The following is a 13,640-nucleotide window of genomic DNA, read 5'->3' as shown; positions in this document are numbered from 1 at the left end:
TAAAACTCTCCAGAAACACCAGGCTTGCAAGGAGAGAAGGGACCTCCAGGGGTCTGGTTGGCTTCTTCTCCATGTTCATTTTCTGCAAGGGTTAGAGTTTAACTGGCCAGGATGGCTGCTTGACTGCTTTCTCCCCAGATGTGCACTCTAGGAAGCAGATGTAGGGCATGGCTGTCATTGATCGGTAGCATTGCTCCCTCACATTCAGTACGTTGAAAGCCTGCTGATGTGAAGCTGTTTCCCCTATAGCACCCCAGTAGATTTGATACTTTCTTCATAAGTTGCCCAGATAACAGCGTCACTACATTTGGGAAGGCTCAGGTGTGAATTGCTGTACACAGATAGATGTTTCAGATGACTTGTATCTAAGGCTGCCTGGGGTGCTAAGCTGGCTGCCTTGAAGCCCAGTCCCTCACAGTGTACTGGGGCCTTCTCCCATTCTGGTGAGACCTCTGGGAGTCCTTCCTTCAGTGTAGATAATCTCTGGCTCATTTTACGGAGCTGAAGCACATCGTGGCATCCCAGTCCAGTTGCTCTGGGAGATTAGGAAACTGAAGCATCAGATGTCCTTCATTTGGTTGCTTCTTTCTCTCTCTGCCCAGCTGGCTGGTGGGGCTGTGATGGCAGTAGGTGCCTGGACCCTAGCTGAGAAGAGTGACTACATCAGCCTGCTTTCCTCCAGCACGTATTCTGCAACGGCTTATATTCTGGTGGTGGCTGGGGTGGTTGTGATGGTTACTGGCATCCTTGGTTGCTGTGCCACCTTCAAAGAGCGTCGGAATTTGCTAAGAGTGGTAAGTTTCACTTGGTTGTTTTATTTTGGGGAGAATTCACCCCATTTTCTCTTGAAACATGCTGAGAGGGAGGGAAACATCTTGGTTGTGTTCTGTGCCAACCTTATTTGTCCTAGAGCAAATACCAGTAAGGCCTCCAGCTCCTAACAGCAGTACTGTCTGTGTCCTGGGGGACAGGCAGAGTATTTCCTTTCATCCACATAAAGAATGTGCTTACCACTGCATGGTTCGGAAGCACAAATTATAGTCATAATACTGGTATCTTGTGTAAGAATGTCTGTTTGAAACTATTCAAAACAAAATCTTGTGCCTTTTCTTTCTTCCTTCTTCCCTGTCCATCCCACATTCTCTTTGGGAAGAGCTGTAGCAAAACTGTCTGTTAATGACAGTGCGTTCAAGCCAAATGAACACACTTTTCCACTTGGCTGTCAAAAAGCAGAGTATTTCCCATGAGTATTTTCTTTAGTTGCACAAAAACCCCCAAAACAACTTAGTTTTGCTTCCACAAAAAAGCCACACTGTTTTGCTAATCTGTTGCTGCTTTTATGCCATTCCCTGTGTTACTTCCTGGGCAAACTGCTTGCCCACCTACACTGAAGATTTTGACCAGCCCTAGGATTTCCTTTCTGCTTCCTCCCTCTAAATCTCCCTTTAAATCTCAGTGTAGCAGCAGATATTTTTAGTTTCGGGGCTAAAGTGAGCGCAGTGACTGAAGTAACTATCAGTGGCTCTTTACTTTCACAGTTAGAGAAAAAGGTACTTCAGTAACTCTTGATCAGCTCCTTCCTTTGGAAGTGTTCATTCACCCGAATGTCCCATTTCCCCTCTTTGGTTTGGATAGAGGAGCAGAAATAGGAGTCATGAGCAAGCTTGATGCTTGTACCACTGCTTTGAAAGCCTGGTAATCCATATGAAAGGAACAGTATAGCCAAGAAGGGAAAATAAAACACAGAGGAGGATGCAGTGGGTGTACTGCTGTTGCTTGTTCATTAGACTCCTGGTCTGTAGTGGTCTGTTTTGGCCTTGTTTCACTTACTCTCCATGCCAAAGAGATCTCCCTTTGTCTTTTTGCCTCAGCCAGAAGCTACAGATGAAAATCTGGTGGGGTTTTCTTTGCTACTCTGCCACACAAAATCAATAATTGTCTCTTGGGAAGAAAAGGTCATTTTGTCTCCTTACACCATGCATCCTTTTAGAGTGGCTGGTTGTGACAGGCCTATTGTCTTTTCTTGCTTGTGCTCTGCTTTGGCTGCTGGTGAGTAATCTGCACAAAAGGGCTGTGCTTGCCAGGGCTGGGTGAGACTGGGTGGGGGCCTTTGCCAGCTCTGAGCTCAGACAGTAATGTGACAGTTTCACAGTCAGTGCCTCAGGGTCTGTGTCAGCCTTCTCCAGTTTCAATCTGTACCAGAGGCCGACATAAATATGGGGGGGAACTCTGTAAGCAGCACTCTCTGCTCTCCCCAGTGCCTTTTTGGTGACAGCTTTGGGTGCTGTTTGTAAAATGTATACCTGGTTTTTAGTTTGTTTTTCTGTTGAAGACTTGGGAAGCTGTGAATTTTTTTGCTGCCTTTCTGAGTTTTATAGGCCCACTTCAAGGCTTTTAATAGTATTTAATGGCTCATCACTCACAGCTGTGCTACTTTTTGTGTCATTGCTTATTTGCCTTCCCTGTCCCTCCTTAGCCAGGTCATGTGCTGAGGCTTGGGCAGTGAATGTGGAGTTTCTCTGGCTCTGTGAGCAGGCATGGCAGTGTATCTGCAGCCTGGCTGGCTGTGATGCTGCAGTCCAGTTCTTTACAAACACACAAACTACTATTATATTGCGCTTCAGTCAAGGTTCATGTTTTCATACACAGAAGTATGCAAGCAAGAGTCTTTGGGAAAGGACCCATCAAATAAAGACCTTGCACATAAAGAAAGAAGGTGACTTTCTTCAGGCTTGGCCTTTATGCTGCCACTTCTAGTTAGCTGCTAGCTTAGACAGGGAGAAGGGAACATCCATTGGTTATGATTTCTGTTCTGGCTGCATTTCAGCCTGGAGCCATCTCACTGGAGTGAAATTGCTGACCTATGAGTATAGGTGCTACATGTCTCTTCTTCAGGCAGTAGAAAGAGCACTCCAGAGAGTGATTTGGATAGTAGGTGGGTTGAAGCATTTTTGGGTTAATCACAGAAAACAAAGCTTGGTGCTTTACTCAAACTCTTGAAGGTGGATGGAAGAAACCTGAGCTATGCAGATCTTTAGGAGACATCAGATTGCCCTGACTCTGCCTGGGATCCAGAGTAAGAGTGAATTTTGCTCAGAACCCGCCCAAGCATATGTCTGCTACAGGCCTTTGGGTGATCCCACATTTCTGACTTGTTCCGCAGCCTCTTGGGAAGTGAGTGGAGCATGTCCCTGCAGCTCCATGTCAGAGCAGGCCTACTCCTCCCAGAGCAAACCTCTAAGAAAGCCCTGCAACTCCTGATGAAGAGCAAGGGAAGCAGCCCTGTGCTCTGTGTGTGTCCAGAGTGAAAGCCTCTGCTTCCCAATATCAGCACGATACTTGGAAGTAGCCCTGAGGGAGTGATGAGACAGAGATAAGGTTAATGATGCAGTGTATCAGCAGAGACGGATTAGATTCATGGGTGGCAGAGGCACTAACCTCCCTTAGAAAATTTCACAAGGGCCTTGTGACTCAAATTTGTTAAGGTCTGCTTGGTACGTTTGTTTTCATCCACTGTAAGCCAGCACAATGAGCTGAGCTGTGTCACCACAGCTCAGCTCTACCTGAATGCCCCTGACATGATGACACAGAGCAGGGAAAAATAAAGTTTCCAGTTCATTGGTTGTTGTCAGCAACCTGCCACCCTCCTGCCCCCTCCTTGGCAGAGGAATGATGTCAGAGCAGTTAGGGTATAACTAGGTCCCAACAAAAGAAAGCCAGCCTTTGTGTCAAGGCATGCTGATCATGCCCCCTTTCAACCTCCTGTGAGTGTGAGTGTTGGGACCAGCCTTCAGCTATCCCACACTCCACTGGGTGACTCATTCCCCTGGTATGAATGGGTACCTTGTACAGGCATCTGCAGAGATGGTCAGTGTTTGGCTGCGGGGGAGAGTGTGGGGTTGGGAGTAAATGCCTGAGATTGTGTGCTTAGATTAAAGCCCAGTCTGCAGATAAAACCCAGCTGTCCATCCTTAGCAGCTGCTGAATCCCAGCAGGGTGAAAGAGGAAGCCTGAGTGTTTGTGTCGTTTTACTTCTGCAAAAGGGCTTGGAAACACCTAGTGAAGGAGGATTCATAGTAGGAGCGTTACTGTTGTGCAACAGAAGGCGTCTGTGCTGTGTAGGTCAGCTTGCTGTATCCAGGCCTTTGCTGTCCTTCTTTGTGCCAAGGAGAGACAGTTTGATGTCCACTTACATTTGCAGGGATCTGTTTGCTTCATTCCTTGGGAACAGCTCTTTCGTAAAGTTGAGGTAAAAGAGAAAATGGAACTATTCTGTTTATTCTGTCCTGGGGAGGTCACCTCTTACAGGAACTTAACATGAGGTTCTTGTTACGGCTGGGACTGATGTCTCTTCAGCTTTATCTGCAGAGAGATCAGTTTTACACCAGTCATAAAACAGCCTGGATCTGTAAAGCAACTGTCCATTGCTGATGAAGAGCAAGGCAGGGGCTGTGTTTCAGGACAGCAGTTCTCCCTAAAAATCTCTTTTACCCTAAGGAGGAAGTGCTGCATCACCCTCTGTCTTCAGGCCTGCCCAGTCCTTGAAATCTAGCACCCGTGGTTTGGCTTTCCTCCCTATTTGTGTGTAGGAACAATACTCCCAAACAGTTTTCTGTACTGTCCATTTGATTTTCCTTCTGGTAAGCAGGGTACATGGCTTTTCATTTCACTGCCATTAAGCCCTTTTAAGAATTAGTCATGTTCTCCTCTTAATTCTCTAAGAGTTCTTCTTACATTGCTCTGAGATGCTGAGCTTTTCCCCCTAGATCCTAGTTCAGCAGAACATATAGTCACAGTCCCGAGTGTGTTAAAGTCCATCCACTTTGATAGTGCCCTTCAGCCTGTGGTTGAGCCCCACAGAAGTCTCTGGGAACATAAGTCTATGGCTTATGCTTAGCTATATCCTTGCTATGTCCTTGGTGAAATGGGACCTTTGTTGCTTCAAATCATCATTATAATATACATTGCTTCTTAATAAATAGGTGAAATGCCTAAAAAATATCAAAACAAGCAAAAGTGTAATTTTTTTAAAAACATATTGATGTCAGAGTCAGATGTTTTCTATGATATTGAGTATAGTCATCAGGTTATCCAACAACCACTTTCTTTTGTCCAGTGATCTTATCTCAATTCCCTGCACTTTTCCATTTTCTACATTGCTCTGGCTCTGTGAGTTAAACTTAAGCTTGCTGCTGCTTGTCTTCAGTTATCCTGTGGTTAGTTTGTTTTTTTTTTTTTAACCTGTGGAATTGCTCCTTTCTTAGCTGTTGAGGTCTTAATCCCAGCCCCTGCCTTTGAATACTGCTGCAGAAAAGCATCAATGAGGACAATCATGCATTTTGCCAGTTAAGGAAAAGCTGGTTCTCAGCATCTCCTTATATCCTGTTTTAATGTTCTGATTTTCCCATTATTTTACAGTACTTCATATTGTTGCTGTGCATCTTCCTCCTGGAGATCATTGCTGGAATTCTGGCCTATATCTACTACCAACAGGTGAGTGGACTTAGACTCAAATCAGGGACAGAAGACAGCTGATTATCATCCCATTTCTTGAGCCAGAATTGGGCTTGGAGGCCTGGGACCAAGGGTTTGGTTGTGGTTCACCTTTTCTCCTGTTTGTACTCACTCCCCTCCTCATACAGAAGACCTTGGATTATTTACTGGTTTTGACAAAGTGGTGGTGGTTGCTGTAGAGAGGCTGCTCAGCTCTTTTCTGTGGTTCACCTTTGTGTCTGCTTTTCTGATGCTTTTCTGCAGAGCCTTATACAAGACAATTTTTGACACTGTGTCAATTTAGGAACTCTCCTAAGGCCCTTCAAGGCATACTGCAAGCAGCTGAAATTATGTTAGTGCCACTTAGTATATTCAGGACATAGGAACAGTTCCTGCTGCATCCAGCAAACAAGATACTGTACTTTTGAACTGGCAGAGATAATGAATGGTCCAGCTGAGAGCTCCTTTGAGGTCAAGAAGTTTTCAAGATCTTTATTTAGTAGGCCAGCTGAGGGACTGGAGGACAGCACAGGCTCCCAGCAGCTGCAATTCTAGTTCAGCACTTTTTGCAGTTGCAGAGACTTAAGTCATTGCTTTGTTTTTGAAGGGAATTTAACCACCAAGGCACAGACAACCTGCAGTGTCTGGAAACTGACTGGGAATGGTAATGACTTTGTGAAAAGCAGCTGGACATCCCATCTTGATGGCTTCAGTGCTGGGATTCTTTGCTGTTCCTTTTTCTTTTGGGCCTTCTGTGCTTGGCCTCTCTAAGATGGGCACTGGCAGTTTGTGAGGAGCCAAAGAGCTGTGCTGACTCCTGCCAGAAGGGATCAGTGATAGGGTGTGTGCCTATTTAACAGGGAAAGACCAATCCTGCCAGGCATGGTGAGAAACCAGGGTCTGTCCATCCATCTGTGCAAAGGCAAGAGGTTCATACATGACAGTGGATGAAGATAAGCTGATCCTTAGGTTGAAATAAGGGACAGCATATTTACAGCTGTACCCTTGAGTGCTTTAGATCACTTGGGGGCATCTCTGATCAATAACTGCACTTCCCTTTGCTCTCTTGCTGATGAATCCCCCTTCTGTCTTGGTTGCAGGCTGCTTGCTCTATTTGCCTCCATTTTTATTTCCGTCCTTGCTTTGGCCTCTAAGGCTTATGCATGTGTATCTAAACTATTTTTTATGTTATCTCTGTGCCATGCTGCAGTTCTTCCCTGTGAGCCCGCAGGTAATGGCTTTTCTCCCAAGTAACAATTCTGCTAATGGACTCTCCTCTTTGTTTGCCTGTGCCTTCCAGCTGCTGAACCTTTTCCTTTCTTTTTATTACACTAAGTCATTTGCACTTCTGTAGAGCTTCCCAGTCCAGAATCTCAAAGCACTTTGCAAATATTACTAAATGAAGCCTCATGTCATCTCTGTGAGGTAGGTGTTGTCCCCATTTGACACATGGGGTTGGAAAAAACAGTGTTTTAAAGGGAGAATAAACTGCAGACTGTATTCTGCACAGTTCAGCATAACCAGGTGCTTGACTTCTCTCATTTACTACTTTGTAGAATAAAAGGTAGAGGCTACACGCCTGTTCCAGTCATTGGCCCCGTCTAAAATGCATATTGATGTTACTTACTGGTATAGAAAACTTAGAATTTCACAGGTGTTGGACTAAAGCAGTATTGCTGTATGAACCAGGATGACAAAACAGATGTGGCTCTTTGGCACTTTTTGGCTGTCACCAGGATGGGTGAGAAGAATTCAGCTACGTTAAAAGAGCGTACACAGGAATAAATGTCTGAATCCAGTCACCTGAACATGCCAGTGGTTTATGATGATGTTTTCAGAAATTTTGTACTTGCAAAATCAGACTTTGTCTCTCTTATCAAGAAAGGCCTTGCAGTAGTTTTGCAATTGCACACTTGATTCCCTCCTGTAGCGTCCTTTTTGATGCTGATACAAGAGCTATTCAGACTGTAGAGCTTCAGTCCAGCATGCCCAGGACTTCTTCCTGCTTCTGGACAGAGTCATTTGGTTTTTAGTATTCTGTCACACAGGCTTCAGAGAGTGAAGACTGCACATGGTCTCATAGGCATATTCATATTTAAGCAGGCAGTTTTGTACTCTGTTTTGATGCAGGCATGGTTTGGCAATCTTATATATTCAAGGTTAAGAACCACATGGTGATGTGTAATATAGGCTGAAATTTGTCCTGAGGCACTTCCTTCCAGTTATTAAAATGGAGGCATAATCTGTAATCGCTTGGGAATAAGCCTGTCCAGTACAACCTTGGAGGATGATCTTGTAGGAAGCTGTAGCTTCCACTAGGCTCTGCTTTCCTGTTGGAGCAAAGGCAACAAAATGTATGCAGGGCTCTGGGTTGCTGTGAGGGGCGAGTTTGCCTTGTGATTTTATCCCACTTATCTCTTCCATTCAGCTGAGCATGGAACTGAAGCAAAATTTGAAGAACACCATGACCCAGAAGTACCGGAAGGAGGGAGAAGAAAGTGTTACCAGTGCAGTAGACAAATTGCAGCAGGAAGTAGGTATCTTTAGAAGCAGGGAGAATTAATTGCAGGGCTTAAAATCAAACATGCAAAAGGCATTGTGGACTCTTGACATCCAACATACAAGCATTTCTTCTGTATGCTGCTGCTTCTGACCCAAACAAGATTGGGTGGGTGCAAGGCTTGGGCCATGCAACTGACAGAATTGCATGGTGTGATCTCTGAATTTTGATGCTCAGTAGCACTGAGGAAACAACATCTGAATTGCTCCCAGAGTGAGCTGGAGCTGCCAAGACACTTTGACAGCTGTTTCTCCTTCCCACTTCAAACCTTAGAGAAATTGCTGACATTTTTCATTAAGCTACTCAGTACCCTAGAGACCAAGATGTAATGAAAGAAGAGCATTCCTGCTGTTGCTAATTTGCCTGGTTCACATTAGGGCTGTTGCAGTTCTGACAGGCTTTCCCACAGTAGTGCACAGGCACTTTCAAAGCATGGGGCCTACTATACACATACTGCCATAGCAGGTGCATTTGTACTGGATCTACTCATTAGTTGTAATACTAACTGGTAATTAAAATTGCCCTGTTACCACCATTAACACTCTCCAGTCCAGTGGTTAAAAACTGAGGCAGCTGCAGGTGTGCTCTGATCACAGTTAATCCCAGCAGTAACCAAAAGTCAACAGCTGCTGAAAAATGGATGAAGATGGTATTTAGTGGCCACTTTGGGACTCTTTAAAAGTCACTAATAATTATAGTAGCCTAAAAAAAAAGCCCATGAGATTGCTGGAGTCTCTCTGTGAATGAAGGTGAATACCAGGGCTTGGTGTGGGAGGCTGGAGTGAGGAGGTTGCAGTGCTTGCAGGCTCAGCATTTGCTCTGTTTACCTGCAGTTCAAGTGCTGTGGGAGCAACAATTACACAGACTGGGCTGACAGCCTGTGGATCAGATCTCCAGAGGCCAGTGGACGGAAAGTCCCAGACAGCTGCTGTAAGACGATAACTGACCTGTGTGGCCGAAGAGACCATCCTTCCAACATCTACAAGGAGGTAAGGAGCAAAAGGGCTTCAGAGCTGCCTGTCACAAAGTATGTAAAGGAGGTGGGCAGGGGGTGACGGTGTTAGGTTATTGCTGCAAACTGTCAGTAGGTTTCAGAGTCAGTAGGATTGCCTGGAAAGCAGAGTTCATTTCTCTAGTTGAGCATTCAGCCATCTGGGCTATTAAATGTTGATATAGAGAAAAAGAATAAGTTGTATTTGTTACTCCAGAGTATGCTGGTGATAGGGGGAAACTTAGCTGCATTTCTGTGGCCTTTTGGCCTGATGAGAATAAATACCCTCTCCAGGCATGTGCTGGACAGTGAATGAGGGAACCTTTCTCCACATATCTCAGAGGGGAAAATGACACGCTCTCTGTGTGTGTTGTGACCAGTTCTGCATTTCTCCTGCTCAGCTAGCAGCTGTCTTGGGTTTGTTCAACAGCTCCTGAGCTGTAGGTCCAGAGCAATACAAAACATGATGCAGCTTTTCCAGTGATGTCAGGGGAAGAGCCTGCTCACAGGCGGCTTTTTGCAGCATTGCTTTCAAGGGTTGCAACCATTGGATTAAAGTGAACAAGAGGTTAAAATGAGACTGATTTTTCCATGTCCCTCCTTTCACCCTGCAGAGCGGTTGCATTACCAAGCTGGAAAACTTCATTCAAGAGCATCTGAAAATTATCGGGGCAGTGGGGATCAGCATTGCTTGCGTGCAGGTAAAAAGGCTGAGTGGAGTTTCGGGGGTGCCGGGCAGAAGTTAAAGGAACCCTGAAACTCAGGGATGGAAAAGAAAGAGATTTTAGGCTCTTCCCTGCGTGGCAAGAAAAAGTTGCCAAGAACTTCGGTACCCGAGGACTCACTGGCTTCAAAGCAAAAGCCTCTTCTGCCGGTCTGTAAAATTTGCTTCTGATGACAGAGTGCAGCTGGGCAAGGGGGAGAGACTTCTACTCCAGGGCTGTGGGAAGGGCAGCGCTGCCCATGGCAGGTGGTTTGGCAGCCTGAGGGAGACCTCTTGTGGGGATTTGCCGTGATTGCCCACGCACTGAAAAGCCAGTCTGGAGTTCCCTAACCTGGCCATTAGGATTATTTTAAGCCATCCAGAATTTCTCCCTTGGCTGTGTCATGTTGAAGAATAGCATTGTGCTTCTGCAAAGGATTTGGGAGAGGATGACAAATAAAGAGGTAGGATATGGATGTCTCTCCCTCCCATTTTAGAAGGCAAGGCACAGGATATTCTTTTATTCCAAATGCAGATGTCTCTCTGGGAGTTCCTCATCTTCCCCTTTGTTCTGGCAAGTAGCCACATTACACCCCAGAGAAGCTGCTGGTGATTGATTTTGAGGATTGGCACATACTGTGTTATCTCCAGCTATTTATTGCAAACTGGAATGCGGTATCCCCAGGCAGGAGCTAGTTGCTGGGTCCAGACTGTTAGTTTGCAAGCTCCAGTGCATCCATTCTGTTTTTTCATGCATTTCTCTCTTCTCTTTACACCCCATAGATCTTTGGGATGATTTTCACCTGCTGCTTGTACAAGAGTTTAAAGTCAGAACCATATTAGTAGCTGCGGGAACTCTGTTGCTTCCCCTCTGCCTCTTCCCTTAGTGCCTGCCAACCTGACCACTCTCCTCCACCACCACCACAGAAGTGTCTGTAAACCTGAGGACTGGCTCTGTAATTAAATGCCTTTCAAACCACGCAGCGCCTTACATGCCCCTTTGGGGGAAGGTTACTCTCCTTGTTATGTAGAAGGCAGCTAGGAGTTCAGCTGGTCCTCTTCACTATCAAGAAACAAAAGAGCTGTGGATCTTCTGCTAGAAGCTTTAGCGAAACAGTGCCTTGATACAACTATGAAGCAAGATTTATCCAGGGCCATTTCTCTTGAGGTTTTTTGTGAGTCAGCATGAAGGTATCAGGATGCTATACAACAACCATGGTTTTCTCTCTGAGAAGTGGCTCAGCAGCACCAGCCATTGACTGTGAGGACAGATGATGTTTCTGTGCTGAGCTGGAGCCAGAGCTGAGTGTCTCATACATGGAAGATTTCTCTCCCTCCTCCCAAGCATGCACCAATGTCCTTGGCTGTTCTCCACCTGAGAAGATGCCTGCCTGGTTGCCTGGGGCAGGAGCTACTCTTCCTCCTGACTGGGAGCACAACTTGGTGCAGTTGAAATCTTGTCATGACTGGTGTTGCCAAGATGTGGGTGCCTTAGGACTTCTCAGCAATCCTTCCTCCTCTTCCTTGAAGCTTCCCCCAGCACAGTGCCATTAAGAGCCATGAGAAGTCTTTTGCCTCCTAGTGATTCTGGAGCTAAGATGATGGACTATTGTCTAATTCTTATGGGTCTAGTCTGTTTTACTGAGTGGCTTCCAGTATGAGTGAGAGAACTTCTCTTTCCTCCTACCTATCCCCTGCTGAGGTTTGGTGAAGAACTGGTCTGTTTCGGGAGCTGGCATGTATTGCTACCCTTTGGCCTGTTCAGTTAGTGGAAACGCATTCTCGTATCTCTTAAATGCTGAGAGATGCCCTTGGCTTGATTTTTCTAATTAAAACTTCCAGGCTTGTCTCTCTTGTGCAGGAAATTAATATATACAAATGTTTCATCAGCCTCCAAAGAGCTCATTAATCAGTTGAGGGTCTTCTGGCTTTAATGGGATCTGGAAGCCCACTTGACTGGTCACTGCTGACAAGGTAGGAGAGTTGACATCAGCCACTTGCCCCAGTGCACTTGGTAAATTTGCAGTGCTGGGTTAACTGTCTGTTAATAGATTTTAATTAATTATTCTCTCTGTACTGGGATTCTGGATACCTACAGGACATAGACATCACCACTGCCGTGGACTTTGTGCCATCATGATGCCAACAGGGTCTTAGCATGTCACAGGATCTTGTGTGCCTCTTGTCTTGCCCTCACCTTTGTTTTAGCCCATGAAGCAGAAAGAGCTGTGGGGCTTTGGTGTTTCTAAGCCGTGAAGACAAGCCCTTTTATAAATGGCCTGGCCTTTTAGTGGTGCTGGCTGAGCCCTGACTCTTGGCAGCCGGCAGCTAACATGAGCAAAATCATCCAGAAGCCTAAAGGGTCTTGCAGTATTGTGGGGTTTTTAGTTCACAGAGCAGAGATCTTGAACTAACACTAAAGGGTGACAAGTTAAAATTCAGAGCAGATCAATCTGAAACTCCCCCATCATCAGCCCCATGAAAGAATCCTTAACAAATGCAGAAAGAGAGGGGGAAGAACTGATGCGTATCCTTGGTTCCACAGCAGAAGGAAAGAGGAGAAAGAAATCTAAATTATTGTATAATGATCTAAAGGAGAAAACTCTATTTCTTGTTTTATAATCAAGTTCCTGATAAGTATTGACTACTAACTAAGAGGAAAACATTGAGCATGTTGCTTGAGGCAATATTTCTAGTTTCTTAAGCATATCTTCACAGCTGCCTTTGCCCATTCCCTTCACATACATTGTACAGGGTTGGGAGAGGCCAGAAAGAATGAGATATGAACAGTTAAGCTGGCTTGTGTCCATTGAGTTGTTTTATACTTTTTCTCTGTGTAATAATATTCACTGCTTTTTTTTTTTTTTTAACCAGTTTATGTTGCTGGCCAATAGAAAAATAAAGCTTAAGATTCTGTACTTACTCTGTGTACCAAAAGTGAAGGGGTACTGTGAGCTGGGTGGGTTATATGGATTCCTCAGATCCTGGTCTGAAGGACCAGGCTGAGAAGAAAGTTGGGGAAGAACCTTGTTCTGTGTCACTGATCTTGCCAGCCTGGTTGTGGTGTGCTGCAGGAGGGTGCTGCAGACTGCTCCTGCCTGTGGCACCCTGAGAGCTGAAGTTGCAGAACTTCAGGTTACCAGGTACTGTATGTCAGCTGTGGTCTGTGCGTGGAGGTGTGTGCTCCCAGCACTGCTTCAGGGTCTGTGGTACACCTCGCTGCACCCACTGGGATGATTAGTGACCTTTCTTAGCTTTGCCAGACAGGCTGCACTTTCTCATCACTTGCAAAGTGCTGGGGCAAACAGAGCAAGGCCTTTGCCACCAGGTAACTTGCATTCACCTTGCTCACCCAGCTGCTGCCTCATTACCAGTCAGGCCTGCTTAAGAAGATCAGCTGGAGGTATAAATTGGCTCAGAGCTTTTCTGTGCTCTCCTGTATCTGCTTCCACTTACCCCGAAGGTAGTGGAAATCTTTCCCCTTTCTGCCTTGCCTATAAAGACAGAGGTGGGCTACTGCAGTGGTGTGGGATATTTCTTCCATGTGCTGTAGAGTAGGTTGTGTCTTACATCACAGACATGTCAAAAAGAAAGCACGTGTGTCCCCTTTTTCTTACCCTGTAGGATTTAGGGTTGAAAGTTACACGTTACCAGTTTCAAACACGCCTGTATCTGGCCATGTGAAAACGTTTGCTTGCACCTAAACGTTTGCTTGCCGCTCGGTGGCTCTCAGGGCTCAGCACAGTGCGCTGTGACTTCAACTCTTGTAATTTAAGTGAATCTAATTCAAGCTGCTTGGCTCTGTGGGCAGTGGGGCCATGGAGTCACCAAGCCCCAGGGAAGTGCAGTACAAGACGCTCTGGTGTTCCCTTGCCTAGAAAGGAAGGTCTCTC

The 13,640-nt window shown here is 45.7% G+C and overlaps 1 protein-coding gene across 2 annotated transcripts in view; it reads left to right on the top strand.

Moving 5' to 3' along the window:
• The window catches only part of CD151 (CD151 molecule (Raph blood group)), a 33,292-nt gene extending 20,623 nt beyond the window's left edge, over positions 1-12,669 (top strand). For both annotated transcript variants that reach the window (XM_062619108.1, XM_062619109.1), the window contains exons 4-9: positions 603-794; positions 5,419-5,493; positions 7,922-8,026; positions 8,887-9,042; positions 9,659-9,745; positions 10,531-12,669. In XM_062619108.1, coding sequence (XP_062475092.1) covers positions 603-794; positions 5,419-5,493; positions 7,922-8,026; positions 8,887-9,042; positions 9,659-9,745; positions 10,531-10,590 — 675 coding nt within the window. In that variant the 3' untranslated portion in view covers positions 10,591-12,669. The remainder of the gene's footprint in view (positions 1-602; positions 795-5,418; positions 5,494-7,921; positions 8,027-8,886; positions 9,043-9,658; positions 9,746-10,530) is intronic.
• The last annotated feature ends 971 nt before the right edge of the window (positions 12,670-13,640 follow it).

Source organism: Pezoporus occidentalis, unplaced genomic scaffold (genome assembly GCF_034315485.1).
Source record: "Pezoporus occidentalis ecotype Australia unplaced genomic scaffold, CSIRO_AGI_Poc_V1 ctg21, whole genome shotgun sequence".
Lineage (NCBI taxonomy): Eukaryota > Metazoa > Chordata > Aves > Psittaciformes > Psittacidae > Pezoporus > Pezoporus occidentalis.
This window is presented reverse-complemented; position numbering and strand designations above follow the sequence as displayed.